This window comes from Furipterus horrens, unplaced genomic scaffold (assembly GCF_987537825.1).
Source record: "Furipterus horrens unplaced genomic scaffold, mFurHor1.1.pri manual_scaffold_6, whole genome shotgun sequence".
Lineage (NCBI taxonomy): Eukaryota > Metazoa > Chordata > Mammalia > Chiroptera > Furipteridae > Furipterus > Furipterus horrens.
In genome coordinates, this window is record NW_028327176.1 from 163,765,832 (window position 1) to 163,790,937 (window position 25,106).

At 34.6% G+C, this 25,106-nt stretch overlaps 1 protein-coding gene across 1 annotated transcript in view; it reads left to right on the plus strand.

Annotated features, from left to right (window-relative positions):
- The window catches only part of RSPO3 (R-spondin 3), a 73,980-nt gene that overhangs the window by 32,877 nt on the left and 15,997 nt on the right, over nt 1-25,106 (plus strand). Inside the window, exon 4 of the mRNA XM_090280642.1 lies at nt 3,829-4,026. Coding sequence (XP_090136768.1) covers nt 3,829-4,026 — 198 coding nt within the window. The remainder of the gene's footprint in view (nt 1-3,828; nt 4,027-25,106) is intronic.

Sequence of the window (25,106 nt, forward strand, 5' to 3'; positions counted from 1 at the left end):
TTGTTTGTCTAAATAACAGATCAATGTCAGGCTGTATTTTCTTTCTTTTAAATGCTGTGCAGCTACTACAGCTACAAGTTTGATGAACACTTGGGGAGCAGATGCTAAACCAAATGGGAAAACAGCATACTAAATCTCCAAATCCCCTGGGCAAGAGCTAGGAGAACCTTTGATGCAGAGCTGATGTTGGCATTTGCACACAAATGTCCTCCTGATTCAGTACAAGATAGTCTCCAGGACTCCCCTGGGGTCCCCACAGACAGATCCATTAGAATCTAAAGTGCTGGAGTAATAACTCTAAAGTGGTGGTTTAACCATCTCAGGTCCACACAGAACATTTATTTCTAAACAAAGGTTTTGGCAGAATGAAATAAATAAATGATGTGTTCAAGATAATTTCAGAAGCATCTGGACAGCAACAGTCCTGAATAGTTCATGGCTTGTTTTGGTTCTTTCTTTTTATTTAGTCAATAAAAACACACAAAAAATACCTCAAAATAAGGTAAAAGTTACAACTTTATCTTTGTTGTAGATACCGAAGATTGATTAGAGATAAGTTCTAAACTGCGGAAATCACAGAAAACAATTCTGTGGAATATTGAGGGACAGAAATTCAGGATGAGTTGCAGAGAGTTTGTGGTATTTCTCTACCCAGAAAAAGGGGCACTTGTTCAGATTTTCTTAGCTGTCAGAAGTGTAGCATTTAGTCCTTGAAATGCTATTTATTTTAAATATATCAAGCTTTCTTATCTATTGCATTAGCCTTTAAAGTTTACTGGCAATTTATACTACCATCAGGACAAAGACTACTTCTTAACACAATAAAATTAAATAATTTATTTATTTTAGAGTAGGGGTTAGCGATATAAAACCTATTCAGTAAATCTGGCTTACTGAACAGGTATCAATGACCTGCGGACACACTAGTAGTGCAAATCAGCACCTTCAGTTCAGGATTGGCTCTTGAATGTCTCCCATCATGTGGTGTCTAGCCTATAAGCACTACGCAGGCCATGCCCATGGGCTTGCCCCAGCATTTCATGAAAAACGATGACCTGCTCAATTATCGCAAAGGACAATTAATGCCTATTCCTTTACAAATATGAAAGCTAAGACTCAGAGAGCTGAAGAGAGGATCCCAAGGATGCAAGTGAGTTACTGTCAATGCTATAATTAGTATCTTAATTCTAGCTCTTTGGTGCTCACCCAACAGGTTAAAAAATGTGTATTCTCCCTGTCTTTGCTAAAATCTAAGCTGTATGATTTGTTTCTTACCCAGATTTTCAGTTGACAGGAAACGTCATAAACATAGAAATCACCACCCTGATATAGAGCTGGGGTGAAAGACTTACAAACATATCCATTGCCACAGTTTGTAGGTCAAAGCAAGCATAAATGTCCACTGAACCCAATTTTATAGGGGAACATGTTTCTCCTACTTTGTACTCCAGATATTTGCTTCCTTTCTGAATTGTCATTCCATTCTGTCATCCTTATTGCTTCTCTTGGAAAGTTGGCCTTGTTCAAATTGTCAAAGATGGAAGATATTCATCTTCAAAGAGTGAGTAGCAAGGAACATGCCCTTTCTATGTTCTCTGTGGAACCATGTAATTAGCCAATAAGAATGAGAGCAAACAAGTAATAATGTTATAATGGTGTTGTAAGTACTGGTGGAACATCCAGTTCAACTTTCCTCTCAATTCAAGAATCTTTTTTACAGCGTTCCAGACTGATCATCAACCACAGCACAGCCACTTCCTGGGACGGGGAGCTAATTACAGTCATGAGACTTACTTTATTAGTGAATAGTTAATTTCCAGTGTTAAGATTTTTCTTAATATAGGAGATAGAATAAATACAGAAGTGGAATAGCCCTGTTTTTTCTTAATTACCTCTTAAGCAAATAGTATCCTGGTTGTACATTGTTCATCTAATGACCTGAACAACTTGTTACCCTTTTTATTACCCTTATATGTTTTCCAGAGTTTCCATTTTTCTCAGAAACATTTTTGGACACTAATACTATAGATTCATCCTACAGTATTTTTCTAGGAGAATTTCTACTTTTCTCAAGGCTTTTTAATATAACACCTTATTAGAGCTTTTTACTATCTGAACTCATTAGTTTTTAATATTTTCCCTCCTTTATCAATAGAATTACCCAATATTATTATTAGAATTCCATTGTTAGAACCATTGGTCATCTTTCTACGGACTCACAGGTAGCTAGCTGAAGTCTAAGTATACATTTGCCTGGAACACCTTCGCTATTATAAAAAGCACTGAAGTTCTGTTCGCTTCTACATTATATAATTTTTTTTTTCTCATTTAGTTCTCTTAGTTCTGGCTTTAAATGAATGCCAGACAAAGTGATAGCTGAAAATTTTTGATTTTTGTTTTTCTGTGTAGTTTCTTGGAGATTTTTTTAATTTGTTGTGCTCAAGATCTACTGCTTTTTAATGACTAATATTGGGATGGAAGATATTTTCTTAACTGGCAAGAGATTACGATATCATTAAGTGATTTTGTTGCTCTAACAGTATAACAGAGCATGAAGACTATTTTGAAAGTGGTTCAATAAAGTTCATTTGAGTTCACAGAAACTTAAATTCACTTATCTAATCATTTTCATTTAGCTCTATGTTGCGTTCAGATACCTGAGAGTGACTGAAAAAAAGCATCTGAAAAAATGTATGCCAAATGGATTTACATTTCTAAAACATTTAGGTTCTCTCTCTTGAATTTGTATGAAATATAGCATTCTTCCCAAAACTAAGGATTCTTTAAATCAGAAGGCAGTCAGAAGGTTTCCTGGGAACTTCTTTTTGTGGAATGAGAGTCTTATATCATCTGAAAGAGTTACTGTTACAAGCTGTGACCGTTGTTGTAAGTTAGGAAGCCTTATGGACATAAGTATAAGAATAATACCTTGCAAATATGTATTTTCATTGGAAGTGCAAAACTCTGACCTTGAAAAGCTATGGTTGAAGAGATTACAACATGAAGAAAAAGGAACAACTCTACAAAAGAAGCTTTAGAAAAAGTACATCAGTTGATCTCAGTAATCACTCGGTCAAGTTAATTCTAGAAGCAGTCTAACAGCTGAAACTGACCCAGAGTTCCCTCAAAATAGATGTTGCCATGTTTGAACCATACTAATTAAAAATGATAATATTTAAGTACCCAAGATTAATGAAGTAGAAGAGATAGTGAATTGTAGCTGAAGGAACTGAATTCATTTTTTGCTTTACCATTCTATAAGGACATTCTCAAAGCTTGTTCTCAGTACCTGCCCATCAGTATTGCATGTATTGTTGGAAATGAAGATTCTCGGGCCCAATCCTAGACGACAGAATCAAAAACACTGTGGATAGGACCCAGAGTTCTGTATTTTAGTAAGCCCTCCTGAGGATTCTGTTGTATGCTACAGTTTGAGAATCAATTCTCTAGAACGTAATAATAACTTTTCTATCAAGTTATGGCCAGGATCAATCAATAATTGTTCAGTGTTTAGAAGTTGTAAAACATTGGCCAATTGTGAGTAGTTATATTAGTTGCTGGTTAATGAAATTTAAGGTGAAAAGTAAACCTAATTAAGAATAAATTTACCTGATAATATGAGTACTAAAAACCTGAAAACATTTTATTCCCGTCTTTCTCTTTCTCATTCTCTTTGTTTTATCTGTAAATCATCTTGCCCAACTTTGTTCTGCAGGATTTCTGCTCAGAATTTGGACAAGTATTGATAGAAGCAAACCTTTTTGTTTATTTAATGATCATGAAAATATTTGTGAGCTGGCTGAGTCTGTTTCTGCTGTTCTGTTTCAGTGCACTGTGAAGCCAGTGAATGGAGTCCTTGGAGTCCATGCACAAAGAAAGGAAAAACATGTGGTTTCAAAAGGGGGACTGAAACAAGGGTCCGAGAAATAACACAGCATCCGTCAGCAAAGGGTAACCTGTGTCCCCCAACCAGTGAGACAAGAAAGTGTACAGTGCAAAGAAAGAAGTGTCAGAAGGGAGAACGAGGTACAATTATACTTTAAAAATGTCCTTATTTGAATCTTCATAATTTCATGCAAATTTTACTTTATTTCTTAGGACACATTTAGTATTATTACTCATGTCTAAAACTCTAAAATGTGTACCAACCAACTAATATGCTGGCTGTAAATTACAGAATATAGATGTGCAATTTTTAAAAATGGAGCCTGGTATCAAAACTTTAAACAACTATAGAAGTGTGCTCATTGAATCCAGATGAAGGAGGCTGCATCATGGGAATATAGGGTTACTTAGGGGGAGGGGTGGATTATTTTTTCTCTACTCCACCTTTCTAGTACCTAGAAAACTTTTGGGAAGCCTCATAAATGCAAAGTCTAATACCATGTGGTACAAGACCATGGTGAAGAGACACTAGAAATTAAACTTATTCCTTTCTTCATTGCCTACAAACCAAAGTAGTGCACTTAGGGTGTAAGTTTTGCAGCTAGACATATTTTAAAGGTTACATAGGATTTTTTAAATATTTAAATAGATATATGTTTTCAATACTGACTTTTCATTTGCGATAAAGAGCCAAACCATATTTTATAGATGTAATACAAGCATTAATGACATGTTATCCTCAATTTTTTTTCATATTACACTAACTTTATATACCAGATTACAGAACCTATTAGATTAGTATTAAATAACTCTGTGTCAGGGCTTGTTCTGAAGCCTTATGATTGCCTAGGAGAAATATACCATTTAATATGATGTTTTAAGGTGATTAAATTTCCCTCTAGAAGTAGTTGGCATTTAAAGTTTAATTTTTTTCATCTTTCTCACTGTCTTCAGCATCACTGCCTACAAATATGTTGTAGAGCTCTATATAACCATATATAGTCAACAAATTATCTCAATTAACCAACTTGAAAAGAGTTTGGCTACCTTTGTAGTTGAACTTCCTTTGCTTATTTCATTCACATATTCATTCATTTAGTATCATTTTATTGAATTTTTACTTTATGGCCACGCACAGTGCTAAGCTCTGGAGATTCACAATTGAAGAGAGTACAGTTTCTATCAGAGTCTTTTGGAGGCTTGAGATGTTTAAATAGGTAATCACAATATCATATAGTAAGGGAGACTATATGTGTGTGGACGAGTTCAATAGAAACATAGAGGAGGGGGGCTGTGCAAACTTGAATATTGCTCATGTAAGGAAGAACTTGAGTCACCTGTATTACGCAAGGTCTTTCACTATACCGAATGAACTGGCCATCATCAAAATGCATAAAGCTTTTGTTGTGATTAGCAATCAAGTAGTTAATGTGATAAAATTATTGAAGACATGAGTTATTTTAAAGAGAACTTCAAGCTTTTGCAAATTTGTAAGAGGTTTTGATTAAAATTAGGTTTATGGAATGAGAGTTGGCTAGTGAAGAAGGTCTTTCTGGCATTTGTTACCAATTAATTTAAAACATCTTAGATTTTAAAAGTTGGATTTAGAAATCAAATATTTTGTCACTGTACTTATTGGAAAGTTCCAATAGCTGTACATTTAGTTATATTTACCATATTTTCTTGAAATTTAATGGCTTAGGTGGTTTTTACTCATAGTTTATTTCCATAAAGATTCTACCTTACTAATCAGTATTCAGTACACTTGGCTTTTCAAATATAAATAAAGAAAATCTTATCCAATAAAAAAATTAATTATGATACTAATTACATTTTATTATTATTTTTTACTTAAGAATGAGGCCTTCTAATATATTTTGCTAGCATTTGACTTAAACATTAAACATTGAAAATGTCAGTTTTCAAAACTAAGAATGGGTAGACAAATAATGTCACAAGAAGTTTAAAAATAGTAACCTGTGACATAAGCTTGGCTTAAAAGTTATTTTTTGGTCTTTTTTCCTCTCCTCTGATAGGATATGGTGACATTTTATATTTACAAAGTAACCTCATACAACTGTAAAAAATGTATGTTTTATTGTTTTTCAGATTTGATATTATAATCAAGTAGGAAATATAAATTATATTTATAATTAAATACCAGATTCAGTTCTATTTTTATTAATCTTTATTCATCTTTTTATGTCTATCAAAATTTTCTGTCATGTAGCCTGAAAACTTTATATAGAAAGGAAATCACTTCTTTCATTCTTTACCTCTCTAATCTAATAGTTTCCTTCTTTTAATGATAATTTTGAACATGGAGAAACCAAATAGAAAAGTATTTACAACCTCTGAACAAGCCACTATATTACATCAAAATAATATTTCCCAGAATACTCTCATTTATACTCTTAAGATAATCTGATATATATATATTACATGTAATAAAGTGTTAAAGAGAAACACAATAAAGTGATAAAGACATGATTTCTCTGACCACTAGCATAGCTATTACTGAGTTATTCATAATTGCTTATAGATTCATAAAATAAGACTTTTTTAGGTTCATGGCTGGAGCATTTCTGGGATTAAGCTAAAGGATAAGCCTGAAAATCTTGAATTTAAACTTAAATCTATCATCCCTGCCTAAGAGGTTAACAATATACAGAGGTAGATAAGTCATATTTGGAAAAGGTGTAGAGCATGTGTTCAAGACTTTTTCTGCTGTGTTGTAATTTCCAAAGGCAAGGTCTCCAGGGAAGAATGATAAGATCCAGAAATGACTTTTCAAAATATACACAAAGAGGCTAAGTAGAAAGAACTAGGTTTTAGTAACAGGATAGGTTATTCTGGTTGTGAGAAGCACACACGCACACACATACTTTAAATATTGCTAATCTTACACACATAATTTTTCTTTTCTAACATTCTTCTCATGCTTAGAATAGTTATAATAAATAAATCTGCAAAGAAAAATGCAATTTCTGTAGCCCCAAATTTGAAACTTTATCTAATATACTCTTTGTACCATTTAAGATTATTTTCCTTTACCTGACATACTACTTTTTAATCAATTTTAACTTCTCCATTAATTACTAGATTTAACAAGTCATTACCTTTACAAAAGTTCCTAGCTTGAGCCTGTTTCAATTGAATTATATATCTAAAATCTCAAAAATATATAACATTTTAAGAGATTATAAAGGCGAACATATAGCCTACTATCACATATGCATTAAAACAATATATTGAAATAGAAACAAACAGGAAGAGATGCACTTTCAATCATTTTAAACTTGTATTTATCAACTCTTTTGATTTACTAGTGTAACCCTCTTAAATAAGGAGAAGCAAAGCAGGACAATGAAATATGTGTATGTGTCCCTGTATTGGATGCAAAAGGGTGACTTTTGAGTGTATGGAGCATGTGGGGCGTGGGGCACAAAGGAAGGAGGATAACCAAACATGTTTCTTATTCATTTGTATCTTTTAACTGACTGAAGAAAATTTCCTATAGATATTGGGATTTCAGGCAATTCACAAAGAATGAAAGAAATTTTGTTCCTTGGCTAACCACATGAAGAACATACTAATTTATTACATGCAGTGCATGATCTTAGGATAGAAAGGGAGGAGAAGAGTAGTCACAGAAGAAATGGTGTTGGGTCTACTTTCTTGGTGTCAAGAAGAAATAGCATCCCTCCTACCAGAGAAAAATAACAGGAATCCATTAAAACATAAATAAATAAAATGTCCAGGGACATTTCCAAGGAAGAAATAGTGTGGGAATTATTGCATTATTTGAACATATTGTAAATTGCTTTATGTGCCCTCCCCAAATTAAAAGTAAAGTAGTAAAAGTCTAGTAGGTTCCATGCAAAGGAAACATGTTATGTGTTAACTTACAAATTGCTGTTAATCACACCTTCAAATACCACTATTATAAATATGCATTAAGTTTACCATGAATACTATATTTAAAATTATAGCAAAAACAGTTTTGGAAAATCAAGCAAATAAAAAACGAATCTGCTTCATTCCTAAGTATTCTCCCCTGTTTGTTAGCTTACTTCTTAGAAAATTTATGACCACTATTCCAGTGATGAATAGTTGAGTTTTCTACAGGAAGAATTTATATTAAATATTCATTCAAATTTAAAACAAGATATTTAACCAATATTTTCTGAAAAGCTCTCAAAATCCAAATAGATGGATTCATTAGCTCAAAATTGTAGGATGCCAACTGGCTTAGAGTACATAGCTGATGTCCTCTCCCACCTTCACTGCATGGAGGAAGACCAGCTGGCCTACAAGCACTCATCCTGTTTAAGTACTGGAGGGTGGGAGCTTTCTGCTCCTCCCCTACACACAATCAGTGGACTAGCCCTTTGACATAGGCCAGAGAAAATGAACAGAGGACAGCTTGTGGGGTGGTGGAGGAGGGATTGAGTGAAAAGGATAAAGGACTCCTGGATATGGACAATAATGTGGTGACTGTGGGGGTGGGGAAGGGGAATAAGGGCTCTAAATGGTAATGCAAAATAAATACAATAAAGTTTAAACTTAAAAATAGAAAAAGTACAGAGCTGAGATAATAATGGCATGTAGACGGTGGTTTTTAACCAGCACGATTTTGCCCCCCAGGGGACATTTCTGATTATCACAACTTGAGAGAAGGGAATGCTATAGACATCTAGTGGCTGAAGACCGAGGATGCCATTAAAGATCCTACATTGGACAGGACAGCCCCACACAACAAATATTATCTGCTAACACCAAGGAGGAGAAATCCTTGTGTAAACTCAACAGTCTGTCTTCATTGTCCCTCGTCAGGGTCTACTCAGTTCCTACCTAGATGTGTTGTTTAATAACTGTTAAGGACCAGTTGCCACCAACAAAGAAACCTGCACATGGTGTGAAGCTTTGGTAACAAGGAAAAGATGGTGGAACAGAGGGGGAAATTTTTCTCCAGTCATTATAAAAATAATAACTAAGTTTATAAAAATTAATATTTTTAATTTGAAGTATTTCAGTGTCACATGAAAATATTCAGCCATGTTAAAACCCTCAAGAAAGGTAGTCCATTGCAGTAAATAAAACCTTTTGCTCTCAAAGAGATGTTCCCTGATATAAATGCATGTACATCCTATTTTACAATCCTGTTGAATGTTCTTAAATGTTTCAAGCTTAAAGAAAAAGCTCAGCAGAAAACAAGAAGCCTTTTATTTTATGATTTGCAATCCTAGGTACTATACCACTTTTTATAATTCAACCATCAGTTCTCTCTTTATAATTAATACCAAATTTATATATTATCCCATTTTTATAGGCCTTCTAAAATTTTGGGGACATTATTCATGGTCAAAATTCATGGCAGGAAATGCTCGTGTTACTATTGCCATCCCGTCCTTGCTATGGAGGTAGAATAATCATTTTCAAGTTTCTGTGCTTTGTTGATGTGTACCTCAGCATCCCTATTCTAAAACCATCTTTATAATAAGTTATCCTCATAAATGTCTTTATTTTCCCAGACTGTTTGTGATGTTTATAAATATCTAATGTTTGTTGACATAACATGCAGGGGTTTGGTTATTAAAGAGTGGTAACTGTGGTATGCAAAGCATTCTTCAGCCCCTAAGCAAACAATGATTTTGCCATCGTTTAGATCCTGTGCATGAAAGCGGAGTTGTTCAGTTAGATTTTGCTTTATAACAAATGACCCCAAAACACAGAGTCTTAAAACAATAACAATAAATGCGAATGAACAACTTAAGCTGAGATCCCTGCGCAGTTCCATCTGGGCTCCCTCATGTGGTTGGCTGGTTGAAGACTAAGGAAACTGTGCTGTGTTTCTATCATTAGCAAGGTGTCTTAGGGGCTCTGCGAGGTTTGGAAAGGGAGAAGAAAAGCAGTTTCTCTTGAAGAGCATATGTGGAGGGGCATAAAATGGTGATGGAAAGAGACATGATTTGGGGTGGTGAACACAATACAATATACAGGTGATGTATTATAGAATTGTACACATGAAACCTATATAATTTTATTAACCACCACCCCAATAAATTCAGTAAAAAAGTAGTAAATAAATAAATATTAAAAATTAAAACAATATACCTATAGTGAGAAGGTAAGGTCATTTGCAAAAGTTAAGGGTGTTCGTGTGTGTGCATGTGTGTGTGTGTGTGTGTAATAAACAGAAGGTAAAAGGGACTGAGTTGAAGATTTAATGGAAAAGAACAGAAACATAGTGGATTAAAGAGGTTTTAAAGACTTTGCCATTTACACCCACCTGTCTATGTTAACAATGATAGTCTACTGGTGCCAGACACTGCTAGAAACTATGTTTGGATTTGTCCATCAGTGAAAAAATATACCTCAGTCTATCTGGGGTCTGTTTTAACAGCAACGTACAAGAATCAAACCATTTGAGTGGTGCATTTCCATTTGTGATGCTAAAAGTGATATAGTTTTAATGTAAACAAGTTTCAGAATGCTTCTTTTTCAATGATATCACAGAATGTAATTGTAACCTGGTTGTATTTGTTTGGTCACACCTCTTGGGCCTTTCTGCCAGGCTGTAACAATCTACAAAGTTAGTCTGTAACGCTGCTATGAAGAAGTTGCTGGAGTAGATAAAAGGAGAACAAGATAATGATCTATGGAAAGAATAATTCTTTTGTGCCTTCAAATGCGGGGTGTCTCCTCTGCCAAAGAGGTTTCAGCAACACCAGCAGTTTCAAGGAGTGACTGTATTAGGGAGGTGGGAAAGAGGACAGGAGCATGAAAGGAGGAAGTGTCTTTTTGCTGGAGAAATGTTTGCTTTGTAATTAGCAAAGGACAAGAAGGCCCTTTTGGAAACTATACTTGGGGGTCCAAAATTTAAATTTATGCTGATGCTCTCCCAGTCTCTCTCTAGGGAACCCTCCTAATTGGCAGGGATCTCAGTTGGCTAGAACAGGCTGCAAATGAAGCCAAGGTCTCGGGGTCATTTCTCCAAAGGGCCCCTTAACTCTGCTGTGTTCCACAGCCACAAGCTGTATCTTTAACCCTCCTTCACCATCTTGAAAACACATATTAGCACAGCAGCGTGGTGGTCACAGAGAGAAATACATATGTTCACCTTGAGACCAAAACAAAAAGTATGCAGAGATATTTTACTTTTGCCAGCAAAAACAAATGTCTTTGCAAATGTGTTCGCAAACTCTAATGAGACAACTACTGACGGAGCAAATGGCAAAGAGGAAACCTGTCCACACAGGTGTATGTTACCAGTGACTGATCATCAATGCTCATTACCTGGGGACTGACATAAACCACGATGCCAACATCTAAAATATAAGATTCATAATGGCAGGGACTCTTTTTTTTGATTTTTTGTTTTTGGTTTTGTTTTAGTTCATTGTATATCCTAGAGACCTAAGAGTGTCTAGCATATAACTGGTGTTTCATAAATATTAGTTAAGTGTATGAAGGTATCTTGGCCTGGCCTTTTCTTTATTTTTCCAGTACTGCCCTTTACAAATTGTAAAGTACAATAGAAATAATCATTGCATGTTTTTACAAAGGAAGAAACAATACTTTATAAAGGAAGAGAAGATTGAATGATGAACAGTTTCAATCCTTTTAACTTTTGTTTGAAGTACCCCATTTTTCATGTCTTAAATTGGAAATGCCTTTTTATAATTTTCCTTCGTCTTTTCATTTCTCCAAATACATTACTTTCAAATATATGTAATTATTGCTTGTATAGGGAAGCAATATATCCCCGTTTGGTAATCCTTTTTCACCAAGCTCACTGTTAACACACCTCTTATGTTCATCATTTTAGTTGAAAACGGCAGATTTCAAACTACCTTAAGCAAAAGGAAAGCTATTGTCTTTAGGCACTGCTTGCTCTAAGTGCTTAAACAGTATCACTTGGCTTTTTCGCACCATTTCAACTCATCCTGCCTCTGTTCTCATTGTTTATTGGCTGTGTTCACCCCTGCTGCACACAGCCTTTCTCTTCGCAGGGGGCAAGCTGGCTCTGGGCAGCCCTAAGTCTATCTGCATTGCTTTCAATCCAAAAGGATGGTTCTCTCTCTCTTTAAGTGCTCATTCATCCACTCTCATGAATAGACTCAAATTGACCCTGCCTGGGTTACATGTCCACGCCTGAATGAATCACTGGGGCAGAGGGACTGGAGTACTGTGACTGGTCTGTCTAAGTCATGTGCCAAGTGTAGAAGTCAAGGACCAGGTGGGTTATTTTGAGTGGCAATTCTGTGTGGGAACAAGGGAGCCAGGCGAAGAAAACAACAGTTACAAATGATCCCCTTCCAAGAAAGAAGTTCAAACTTTACAAAATTTAGCAACGTATACTCCTCTATAAGATAATCGTGCCCAATATTATTTAAGAAAAAAAAATTAAGTAAGGAGGAGTAACCAAAGCTTTTCTCCATCTATTTTAGACTAGAAAGTCATGTCCAGCATAATGCTAAAAACATTATCATCTCTTTTTTTCTCATTTCCTGGGTTTGCTAGAAACATTTTTATGTGAGTAAACTGGCTCTGAAATGAACAGAAGAAGAACCCACTACCCATATGAATGGTTTCTGGGATTGATTTGTGCAAGCTTAAGTAAAGAAAGACATGTCCATTTCCATTTCTAGCTGCTGAGTGTTCTGTGTGAAATGTACCAGTGTGGGTAATGACCTTTTGCTTGATTATGCACCAGACCACTGGAACTTTAAAATTAACTTAAACCTAATTACTGAAATCTTGTGTTTATACTGTTTATACACTACCCGGTCATAACTCTAGCCCCTGTGAGCTCAGGCTGCCACAATTGAGAAATTTGCCTTGTAAAGGGTTGTTTTGTTTATTTGTTGTTTCTGCTCAAGAAGCCTGCTTTTCCTATTTTTTGCAAAGAATCAGATTTCGGAAAGTTTCTGAACAGAGTCCAATTACATTTTACATCTGAATGCAAAACATGTGCATTTTAGATGAGATATTCCTTTTACTTTTGCATCATATAAAATCTAGACGATTAGAACAGTGCCACTTATTTTTTATTGATGTTTTATAAAATATCACATTTTTGGCAAGAAAACATCAACAGCCTAAGTTCACACTTGGGGAAAATGATAATTACTAATTCCAAAAGTAAAACAGACATAGAAATGTATGCATACTTAGGATCAGTAGCTCATATCTAATTAATTGCAAACTTATTATCCCAGTTGACTGAAATAATAACATAGTTTTCAATAATGTAATTAGTAGAATGCTAACCAGCTATGATAGTGAAATATCTCTCAGAATAATAAATACTCACTGTAAGCATCTTATATGATACATATCTGCTCTCCATACAACACCAAAATCATGAAGGAATTTGGTTTTATTGCAAATTTGGTTTGTTTCAATAACTAAGACAGTTTACTGAAGTATTTCATTGGCAGAACTATGATGGATCCACACCTAAACAGCTTGTCAAGTTTTGCTTTGAAATATGCAGGAGGAAGGGGTGTTTCTGTGTAATTCCTCTCCCATGGCCCTTTGGTTTCCTACCATGTTTTGTGCCCTTAATCCCCCTTTTCCTACTTCGTATCTTTCCTTATCATCTTTTCCTGCTATGCCCGCAGGTTTCCTCAATTTTCAAAGAATTTTCTGCTCATAGACTCATTGTTTCATTTTGTGTTCAAAATCTTCAAAATATAATGCTTAATACTTGCAATATCAATTTAGTGAAGTAAAAAAGTACTGAAATAGTTTGAAAGGCCGAACTATCTCAGTTCAACTCTGGATTAGCTGTTTATTTGGTTCTTTGTTTAGTTTTTTACAGAAGCATTTTTTAAACTATCAATAATGGTATACGTGCTGTGTTCTGTATAGATACCATTGTGGTAAATATACAGAATGAGAGAGTCCAAAGGGATCTTAGAGATGCATATTCACTTCTCCTTTTCTGACAATAGATAACACTAACACCTAAGGAGATTAGATGTCTTTGCCCAAGTGACCTTATATCAATCCTAGCACATTGCGCTATATCATGCTGCTTTATGAACACAATATTTTCTGTAATATTGTTTACTTGCTTTCCATTAACAACTATGTTGATAATACTAATTCAAGTTTGTGGAGCTATACAGATATTTAACAATATATCACCATGCTAACTTTACTTGCTTTATCCTCTTTTGAATCACCTCTCATCAGTCCTATTTTTAAACAGCAAAGGGAGCCATCTACTTCGATGCTACAATGGAAAGGGGACAGTGTCCCTTCAATGAGATAGGTCTTTCTCAGTGAGTTTGTTCTCATTCTGGTATGGCTTAGGGCCAGGTATTCCAGAAAGCGTATTTGTGCATTAGGCTAAAAGAGTTCTATCTGTAAATGTGGTCTGGGAAGGGACACCAAAAGGGGGGGACCAAAAAAAAAATTTAAAAAGAGGAAATGCAGAGACAGGCAAGAGGTTTCTTATAGGGAGAAGACAGCATTTTCCTGAGGAGTCTTGCTTTGCTCCCAGTAATACATTACTGGGTTATCTACAGATGCTTACAAGATGAGAAGGTTGGAAGAGAAAAGTCATTTTAAAATGGGTTTTAGTAACAGAACTCTCTGATTTATTGAAATCGTATGCAGAGCTCAATATATAAAATAGATAAAAATAGAAATACACTTTGTTGGGGAGGATACGGAGAAATTGAAACCTTTGTGCTCTGTTGGTGGAAATGTAGAATGGTAGAGCCACTGTGGAAAACACCATGGTGGTTCTGCCAAAAATTAAAAATAGAATTACCATATGATCCACCAATTCCACATCTAGTTATATACCCAGAATAATTGAAAGCAGGGTCTCAAAGAGATATTTGTATACCCATGTCCATAGAAGCATTATTAACAGAAGGAGGTAGCAATCCAAATGTCCATTGATAACATTTGTTTATCCAGATGAAATGTGATATATATATATGTATGTATGTATGTGTGTGTCAATATATAGATATAGATATGTTTCCACAATGGAATAATACTCAACTTTAAAAAGGAAAAAATTGTGTCACATGTTACAACATGGATAAACCTTAAAAATATGATGCTAAGTGAGATAAGCCAGTCATAAAAAGACAAATACTACAAGATCCACTTATATGAGATACCCAGAGTAGCCAAATTCATTATTGTCAAACAATAGAGAGGTGGTTGCCAGCTGCTGGGGGGAGGGTGGAGTGGGGAGTTATTATTTAATAAGTACAGGGTTTCAGTTGTGCAAGACAAAGAGATTTGTGGAGATGGGTGGTGGTGATGGCCACACAACAATGTGAATTACTTAATTCCGCTGATCTGCACACACAAATGTGGTTAAGGTGGTAAGTTTTATGTTATATGAATTTTACTACCATTTAAAATAATTTAAAAATATAGAAGTGCTTGTATTGAAGTGAGGCCTCACCAACCAATAACCCCGTGCTGGAGTACTCTGTACGAAATCATTAAAGAAGATAATTTATAAAATCTCTTTTATGTTTTTAATTAGATTCAGTTAAAACCTGAACTTGACATTCCTATAGACCCTTCACTAGAGTAAAGTACAATATCTTTTCTTAGGGAAATTGCTTGAATCTCGGAAGGGAGAAATGTATCCGTGTGCCCCCAAAGGCATCACTCAGAGGTCATGTCAGATGTCATAGCGTATTTTATGCTGTAGCTGTAGGATGTTCAGGGTGATAAGAAATAAGGGGCTGTGACCACTAGCTTTCTAGGGATACATTAACATGCTGGACTTTGTGCATTTTTTGGTTTTCTCCTCAAATTCATATTCACTTATACTAATTTGTGGAACTGTCACTTCCACATTTGTCACCTATAATATCAACTCTATGGAAAAGAGACACGAGATTTTGTAGCATTTCGTAACACTTACACTGTACACATGACCTTTAACCAGTAATAATGTTTAATGTGTTGCACCATATAGTTTTGAAGAACGTCTTTTCTTGTTATTTGTCCTACCTAATACCCTGGCACAGTGCTTTTTTTCAGTATTTCTGTGATTTATATCTTCTGTTTTGATCGCTAAATGCATAATCTAAAAGACTAGGTTGCAAACCAGCATTAAATTGGCAAGGAGTTTAGAAGTACTCTGAACACTTTTTATATAAACTCTAAGGAGGTCAGATTTAGAAAAATCTCAGCTGCTATACTTGGAACCCATGAACCACTGACCATTTATAATTAATATTAATAAATGGCAGATGACAGATGTTTATTGCTTAACTAAAAATGTGTGTGCAATACTAAATTTTAAAAAATAAGTTAGTTTAAGACCCTAAGGGCTTGAATATATGTATTTGGAATAATGAAAAGAATAAAGCTACCAATATGTGATCCAGAATTCTCTAACTACAAACACCACAGTTTCATAGGAAAAATAAAACTATTTTCAATTCATCATATTAAACATTGGATTGCCATGAAACTCTATCCCTTTAGACTAAAATGCCTCTTTTACAAGCCCAGATTACTCTAGAAAGGAGGCTTATGAATCATTAATATGCTCTTACCTATTGATCTCACAGTCTAAAAGTAAATTGTTTAACATGCATAGCTTTTATAATCAGAAATTTTTTAAAACATAATATCCAAATCCCAAGTTGCTTTAAATCCTAATGTTCCATGGATTCCCACTAAATAGTATAACAACTGGAAGGGGATTTATTCACCTCTAAACACTAAAAAGTTAAAACACAGTAGTTTAGTTACATAGTTGTATTATTTGGGGAACCTAATAAGATGATTAAAGTGGAGATTAAGATAACTTCTAGTTATTGAAGAAGTAAAAATGGCTTTCTAAGGATAGTACAATGGACCCAAATCATCTTACAAAAGACCAAAAGGACAGGAAAATAATTTGCTTGGGTTGTACGTCCTTACTCAAATTCAATAACCATATCCATTGATGTAAATTCTTTTCAATTGAGCTGTGATTTAATAATATGATTTGTCTAAAGCTTGGCAAGTTGCATATTTATCTCATGTAGTTCTAAATATCCTGGGCATCTCTGCGTTGTGGTTATCAACTCCATTTTTTAAAATGAGGGAATTGAGACACTGAGTGTGAGTCATCAGGACTAGAACCTGGATTTTTTGTCTATTAATCCAACCTTCTTCTCATGCTGTCCCTTTCAATACTTTGCCTTTTGTTTCTACTTGTCTGACCTTTTCGAATTATACCCACTACACATGTGGTTGGCATTAGTCATTATTTCTTATTATTGTTGCTGATAAATGTGAGAACATTCTATTTCTACCACAAAATCTGCTACCTTCCTTTATGTTTTATAAACATTCTGATGTTCAAAGAACAAACTTGAACTTAACAAGCAAATTGACCAATGGCTCCCCTTTTGCCTCAAATCACAATGATGTTTTAAAGCCAAATGGTTTTCACAAATTGCCAACATCATATTCAAATGCAGTAAATAGTTATGTTAGCTGACATCATTTTGTCTAAACAAAGACACTGTCAATCAATAGAGTCAGTGACCTTCAGGCTCTAAGTGCTTTACGCAATTTTCACAGGGTTATGTTTAAATGTGGATCCTAATAAAGATCCTTGTTTGGCTTTTTAAAAGGTCATGAAAATTAATACCCCTTCCAACTACTATAAAATAACATTTGAGATGTAAAAATGAAATTCACTAAAGAATGTATTTCAAAGGTTCAGATTTTTGACTCAATTTATGAAGTACTATATGTATAGTCTCCTAAGTGTCATGTGAATCAGTGGATATGCCAGACATGAAGCAAAGTTCCAACCCCAGGAGACTTCCAAGCCTGAAGCAAGCTGTAAGTGGACAGAGTTCCAAGAGAGAACACAATGTGCACTTGCGAATAAAGCAGATGCAGCATGACTTTTGGTTTGTTCTTTGGGAACTCACACTATATGGAAAAATCGCACGCTGCTCTCAATTGCTATAGACATCTGTTGAAGGCACATGAGGGTGAATCTAAGGCAATGGTGCAAAACTCCTCCTAGAATATAGTAGCTTAACCTTTGAAACAAGGAAAACTGCTCACTGAATAAGGTTCATTCTAACATTATAAATGTACAGCATGCTCCTCCAAGGTGGCAGAGGGCAGTGAGCTATTTGTTTGCAAAAAGATGGGAGCATTTATTTCCTGTAGTAATATTATTAGATACCTACTTATAGCCTTTAGTTTGGGATGTCAAAGGCCAGCCTATTTCTAATGTGTGTGTGTTTGTAATATCTTGCTCTTAGTAGACTTAAAAATTTAAAGAGGCTTGATGCTTTTAAATATTTTTTAGACACGAAATTGAGCTCACAAAGTAAGCTTAATGGCAAGTTAGTTAGAAACACATGGATATGTTTCCTTTAAATTATATACAGATTTTTAGAATTAAGATGTGGTAAAACCTACTAGCAGTCCATTAAGCCTTCTAAAGCACTTAAAACATAATTAAATTCTTTTTCAAATTTAAGGATGTTCTAATGGAAATAACTAATTGGTGGTTGTCATTTTGGCATTGTCTGTGTATTTTTACAAACACTTAATTTAGCCTTGTCTTAGAATAGTGGATATGTTCGCATCAGGGGAAGACCTGCCTCTATGCTAAATTCTATTTTGCTGCTGTTGTTCTGTGGGAAAACGAGGACCATCGCTTTTCAGGTGGATGGACTTCTACTGCCACCATATTCTCTAGGGCCAATAGGATGGAGCATTTTCCTCAAAACTTAAATATGTGTGTGCTACACAGTATTTAAAAATAATACATATGGAATTAGAGAACTAGAAATACAGTCACCAACACCTTTTTAAAAAGCCTATTTTATGATCTATTTTTATTTATTATCAGCTACTCAATAAATTTCCATTTGAAGTATTCAGTAAAATTTTCCTAAGCCTGTTTGATGTGGTGTCTGGCAGAAATAGTATTTAGAGTTATCAAGAAGTTATCTATCTTTGGGCAGCTTTAGCTTAACTTTTTAAACTAGCTATGAAATCATATGAATGAGGGACTCTTAGACTTCCTTCATCTGTACCTCCAACTTTAGACACAAATATATTGAAAAAATAGAGATTCTCTCTGAAGATAAAGTCCCAAAGCACAATATTTAGATTTTGTTGAGTTGGGGGTAGGGGAATGTATCTTTCTTAATATTGAAAACCCAGATAATTCAAAGAAGAACTCTGCTGGTGTGAAATACAGGATATATTTGAAAGACATACAATTCTCTTACCTTCTTCAATTGCATATGGTTAATCTCTGGCTACTCAGTAGATATTGGTTAAGTAACTGCTTTAGTTCCCAAACAATATTGCCTCGTGACACTGATTACTTTTTTCATAAATGATATAAAATGCTGGATAACTTTATACTTTTTGATCATTTAATTACCTCTAAAAACAACGCTTTGTTTCCATTTTAAATCTACTTTAAAAACCTTCTTCTCCCTGATGATATTGCAAATGTCAATTTTAGCATACCTATCATAGTGCCTTCACAATCATAGATTCCAAATTGGTAGATTTATAGCTGATTTTTTTATTACTCAGCCTGATTTCTGTACCTCTATACTGGTCTCAGTCTAAAAACTAGTAAGAATAGATCTAGTATCAAATGTGGGTATTCTTAAAGACTGTACTCTTTAAGACTAGTTCACCAAATTTTCTAATATTGGTGAGGACACATTATATTGGGTAGGGCATTTGTAACAATATTCTAAGATTCATCTTAAATTGTTTTATTATAAGCATTATGTATTTATCATAAAAAACATCACTATTATTTTAAAGCACTTATAAAGTGCCCATCTAAAAGATATTCTGATGGGTACCTTGTAATGTTAAGCAGATGCAGACATAAATGCAAAAGCAAATTCCAGAGTATTTTTGTAGCCATGAAACCACCATTAAGAGAGGTTTGTGACCCCAATGTTACCTTAATATTGTCTTCAGCATTTCATATTTAATTATAGTAGATTACTCACCAATATAATAAATATAGATTTATGAGATACTTTAATGTTTTTAAAACCACCCAAGAGGAGCCTCACCAACTCTGAGGTTGTCCAGATTGCATTGGCTAAGATTAAGTATAAGATCGTTCATCTCCAAGGGTCATGCAATTAATCTCAGAGTGGGAGTCAGAGCAATGACTAAGCAGAAAAGGAAGCTGAAGTACAAGCCTGTTACAAAAGCAGTTGGAGCTGCAGTGTCGGGGAACTTATTTCCTTTTTTGTGAACAGACCTAAAATATCACTTCTTACTATTAGCTTCTTTAGGTCCTAAAATCCCACTTGTTTGGCCTGCTGTTTTTCATAACTATTATTGATATGGTCAAACACATGAAAAGAATAAGTTTTTAAAAGAGCACAATGTGTCTTAATTTCTAGGTGGAAAAGGCATTCTGTCTTAGGAGTACCCAGAAAGTAATTTTAAGTGAATTTATGATAATCCAGAGTTTGAACAATGAAAACATTCAATATTCTATTCCAGGTTGTATATACTTATTTAATTTCAAATAAAAGTTAAAACTCATTTTCACTTAGCACAGATGACATCTGTTGAAAAAATAAATTTCTTATTGCTGAATTATTATACTCTTGATAATCCCTATGATTTCTTACGGCAGCAAATTTTTATTTCTAATTTTTATTCCCTCCTCCATTTACCAAGATTCTCAAACCTTTCATTTTAAGCAAGACTTCTTTTGAACGTGGTGCTTCCTTAATGGTAGGGCCTTTCTCTAACTGGGGAGGATTCTGACGCAAGATTGGCCTGCCTTTCGGGTTTTTAATATGATGTGCCACAGCTGATGGCTTATTAAGTTTATTTCTCACATCAATGTTCCCACTGGATCTTTTTCTCATTCTTTGGGAATTTAAAAGAATAACAAATAACCAACAAATCATTAAAAACTATAACATGTTACCTAATTCTTATGAATAAGTCAATGAGCCTAAAATCTGCTTAAATATCACAAATGTGAATTCCCAGCCTTTCGGGCTACCACATTGTGTCAGATGCTCACCGTGCTTATCAATGAGAACTCTGTATCTCAGCTGCACAGAAGAGACACAGTCATCTGGTAGCTGCCAACTGTGAGGTTCTGCCCTCTTAAACCCAGCTGGTCATATACAGCAACCAGGAGATTGTGTTTGCCCCCGAGAGAGCAGAAGGTCAGGTCAGAAAGAGGATGCGAATGCAAATGTAATCTGAAATCGATTTGAGGTTGGCACCAAATATTCCATGCCAGTAGTAAGTGAAACTTATTACAGTCATGAGAACTTAACTCTATATCCTATTAGAATAAGTGATAAGGTGTGAACTTAGTATGTCACAAGCTATAGGAACAAATAGAGCTGGGTGAAAAACTAAAGCGATGAAATAAGAATTGAAAACGTTTTAAAAATGTAAACTGAAAAATTATGTAAACTGGAAAAGACTCACAAGAAGACAAACTTTTTTACAAATGTGTTTGTTTTTCCTCAAAAGTCTATTGCAAGAGTTGTCCAGGGAAGGGAGCCAGAGAGCGCCAAATGGTGGTCTGTAAGTTTTGTTTTGTTATTGGGCTTTTTGTTGCTTTTTGCTCCCCCCCAAAATAGAATGGTAAAATAAATTTTATTATGCTAGTATTAGTCTCATAATCTTTGGGATATAGTCCTTCTCTGACTCATTTATGAAAAAAAAAAATTGTGAAATGGAACTGGTATTCATGGAATGTTTATAGGCATTTACTTAGCTGCTGTTCCAAAGCTATGCATGTTTTACTGCATATATTTTTAAACAGATTATATTGTAGTTGACAAGTAGAGACATTTTGTGTAATTTGGGCTACACAACAACTATAAATGTCACAGACAAGTCCTTGAGCTTCTCTCAAATATACACATAAGTTTTTTAATTATAAAATTTATTACAGAATATATGTCTTAAAGCAGTTTTAATTTGGGCTCTTTTTCATATAATCACAGAGATTAACAAGTAAAATGATTAAATTTGGGGGAACTTAATTTTAGGTACCTCTTCAAAGATTTTTCCACAATGATTAAGAGTCTGATAAATATGTTCTATTTGCTACAAATATGCTCAGTTATAAGTCAGAATAAGTAGTAAAATATCAATTTCCTATGAATTTTCAAAGAAACATTCTAGGCTAAGAATCAGCATTAACATGATAAATATTTACTGCCTTGCATTACATATAGTATATAATATAGTAATAATATTTTATATATATGTACATATATTCATCCTAGGCATTTTCCAAAGAATGCTTATGTTTTGTGAACCTTTATAAATGAAATTTATAATAAAATACATATAGGTATACAAAATACATATTGTTCTAGATTTCAACTAGATTTTTTTCATATTATACTTCAAAAGAATGAACTATTTCTGAGAAAGGAGCATCTGTGTCTTTTCACATATAACTTTTCTTGATTATTTCTAGGAAAGCAGACTAAACATGCAGTTCTGACATAATGCAGCATCCCATTTTGATTTCTGGTTAGCTCAGAAGCCTTCACCGTCTGAAAAAAGTCTCTGAAAAAGGCAAAACTTTCTGACCTCAAGAGGCTCTGATAGGAAGGACTGAAGCAATGAACACCGAGAGTAAGAGAAACATTGGAATAAATTCCCCGAAGTTCTGTAACAACATTAGTGTGGGTGCATGGAGGAAGGCATAATTTCATTCTCAAAGAATCTCCCTGTTTTCACATTCTTTCATTTCTCTCAAAGCTGATCTTGCAGATGATACAGTCCAGATGAATTTCTGCTTAATAGGAATTCTTGTTCACAAATTGACACTGAAAGTGTATCTGCCATATTATCTAAAAATAAGATGGGTTGGCTCCACCTTGTTTCAAAATTTGGCTACTAATCAGACCACATTTTTTAAAGTTGATCTTTAAAAAAATTTATATGTGGTTCTTTCTGACATGTTAGCTACTTTTGACCTATTATTTTGCATCTGGGCACCAATAAATTTAATTCCTCCACATTTCCTGAAATAAAGTTTCCAGAAATGAAATTAAGGTGCTTATATTTTAATAGTCTGTGTAGACATGTTAGGTACTGTTCATAACCAGAATGATCTATTCAGGTTACCTAGATCATTTAAACAGTGGTATACTGATCTTCAAAACCATTTCTGTCATATGTTTATGAACAGAAATATAAGAAAACAGTCACAAAGTTCATACTTGTATTAGTGTTTTATTGCTATCATAAATTACCAAAAATTTAGTGTCTTAAACAAAAAAAAATAGTATAATCTTATAGTTACATAGGTCAGAAGTCCAATACAGGCCTAAACAAACAAAAATCAAGGTGTCCACAAGGCTGTTTTTTCTGGAGGCTCTAGGGGAGAATCCAATTCCTTGTCTTTTCCAGCTTGTAGAGTCTGCCAAGATTCCTTGGCTCATAGCCCCTTCTTCTCTCTTCAAAGCCACAAATGGCAGGTTGAGTCCTTTTCACATAACATCCCTCTGACCCTTCTGCCTCTTCTTCCACTTTTAAGGACTATATAATTAGACTGGGCCTTCCTGGATAATCTCTCATAATCTGTCTCAAAGTCAGTTGATAAACAACTTTAAGTCTAATCTGTAATCTTAATTCCCTTTACCATGTAAGTAACATATTCACAGGTTCCGGGATTAGGACATTGTCATTTTTTGAGAGGCTATTTAGTCTGCCTACCATGGAGCTGTTCCAGAAAACTAGGTCATGCTTCTAAGAAATTTGAAGCCTCTCACCCCCCCATTTGTATACTATTCTCTTAATGGACCCTAGGTGAATGGTCACCAAGCCAAGGACAAACATGAACTGGCCTTGCTCTTTTTTATGAACTGGACACTCACAGTGATGACTTCCTCTATGAGAAATTGTTGACAGATTCAGCTAAGTCTGCCCAGTTCTTTCATTACTCTCTCAGTTTTTCCCTACTAACAATCTCTTATTGATTTAAAAAGGAAAGTTAATTTTCCTCATAAACAAACTGCAGAAAATATTAATAAATCTATCATTCCTAATGCATGCATGCATATGCTGTGCATATTAATCAGAGGACAAACTGAAGCCTAGAAATTGGAAGCTGGACACAATGATACTGTGAGTAAGCTTGTATCCACCACTGCTCCCAGCTGGGATGATGTAATGATGCTATGCCTCATATAGATCACATCATCACCAAAAATTAAGATTCTTTTACTAAGAACAGCATAAAGAAACAGACAAAACAATATAATTGTGACAAAGGAAAAGAAATTTAATAAAATAAATTGATGTCCAACTAGAAAATTTATTTTTATGTGTAAAGTGGTCACCAAACTATTTTGTTGCTTAAGCCTTGTGGTATCACCACTCATCTTGCTTTGCATAATTCTGGTGTTCAACATCTGCCTTTTCACCCTTTCATTCAAATTTGTGTATTGAATAACAACTACGTGCCAGGAACTGTGATAGATGCTAGAAGTGAAAATGACAAGGAAGATATACAAGTATGTATGAGATTCATAACTTCATGGGACAGTGGGCTGGAAATAAATAATACCAAGTAGATGGATGGGTATGGTGCTCTGAAAACAGAGGAGGTCAATTGTTATTGCCTTGTGTAGGCCAAGTAAAATTTTTTCATTGAGGAGCAGCATCTAAGGCACAAAAGCAAGAAAGAGCATGATGTGATCAAATCATTAGTGAGATGTGTAGTGTGTAGAAACAAGGACAAATTAGGGAGAGATTATGCTTTATAAAATAGGCTTGAGTTGGATTCTGAAGGGCCCTCTAAACCTTTTAATCCAAACTGTGGGCCAAGTGGCACTGGAGAGACTTAACAACAAGAGACCAAAAAGAACAACAGGCCAGCCCTCTGCACTGTAAGAAGGTAACCTGATAGGAAGGTGAAAAACAACAGGGAATAGATACAAAACATGACCTGGCTTTTGCATAACTATATTCTAGAGATGATTGAGACTTAATTAAATGAGAATAGAAAAGGGGATAACACACTTGAGAGATATGTAAGAGGTAAAAATTTTTTTTTAATTTTACTAAAGCAGATGGACTTGAGTGATTTAAGGAGTTTCACCAAAAGTCTTAGAGGAATTAAGTACCTCCAAGGTATTACCCTAGTCAGATTAAGGCTGTTCTATGTTCAAACGTGATATTTTTTACTCAACTGTTTTATATTTTCATAAGGACCA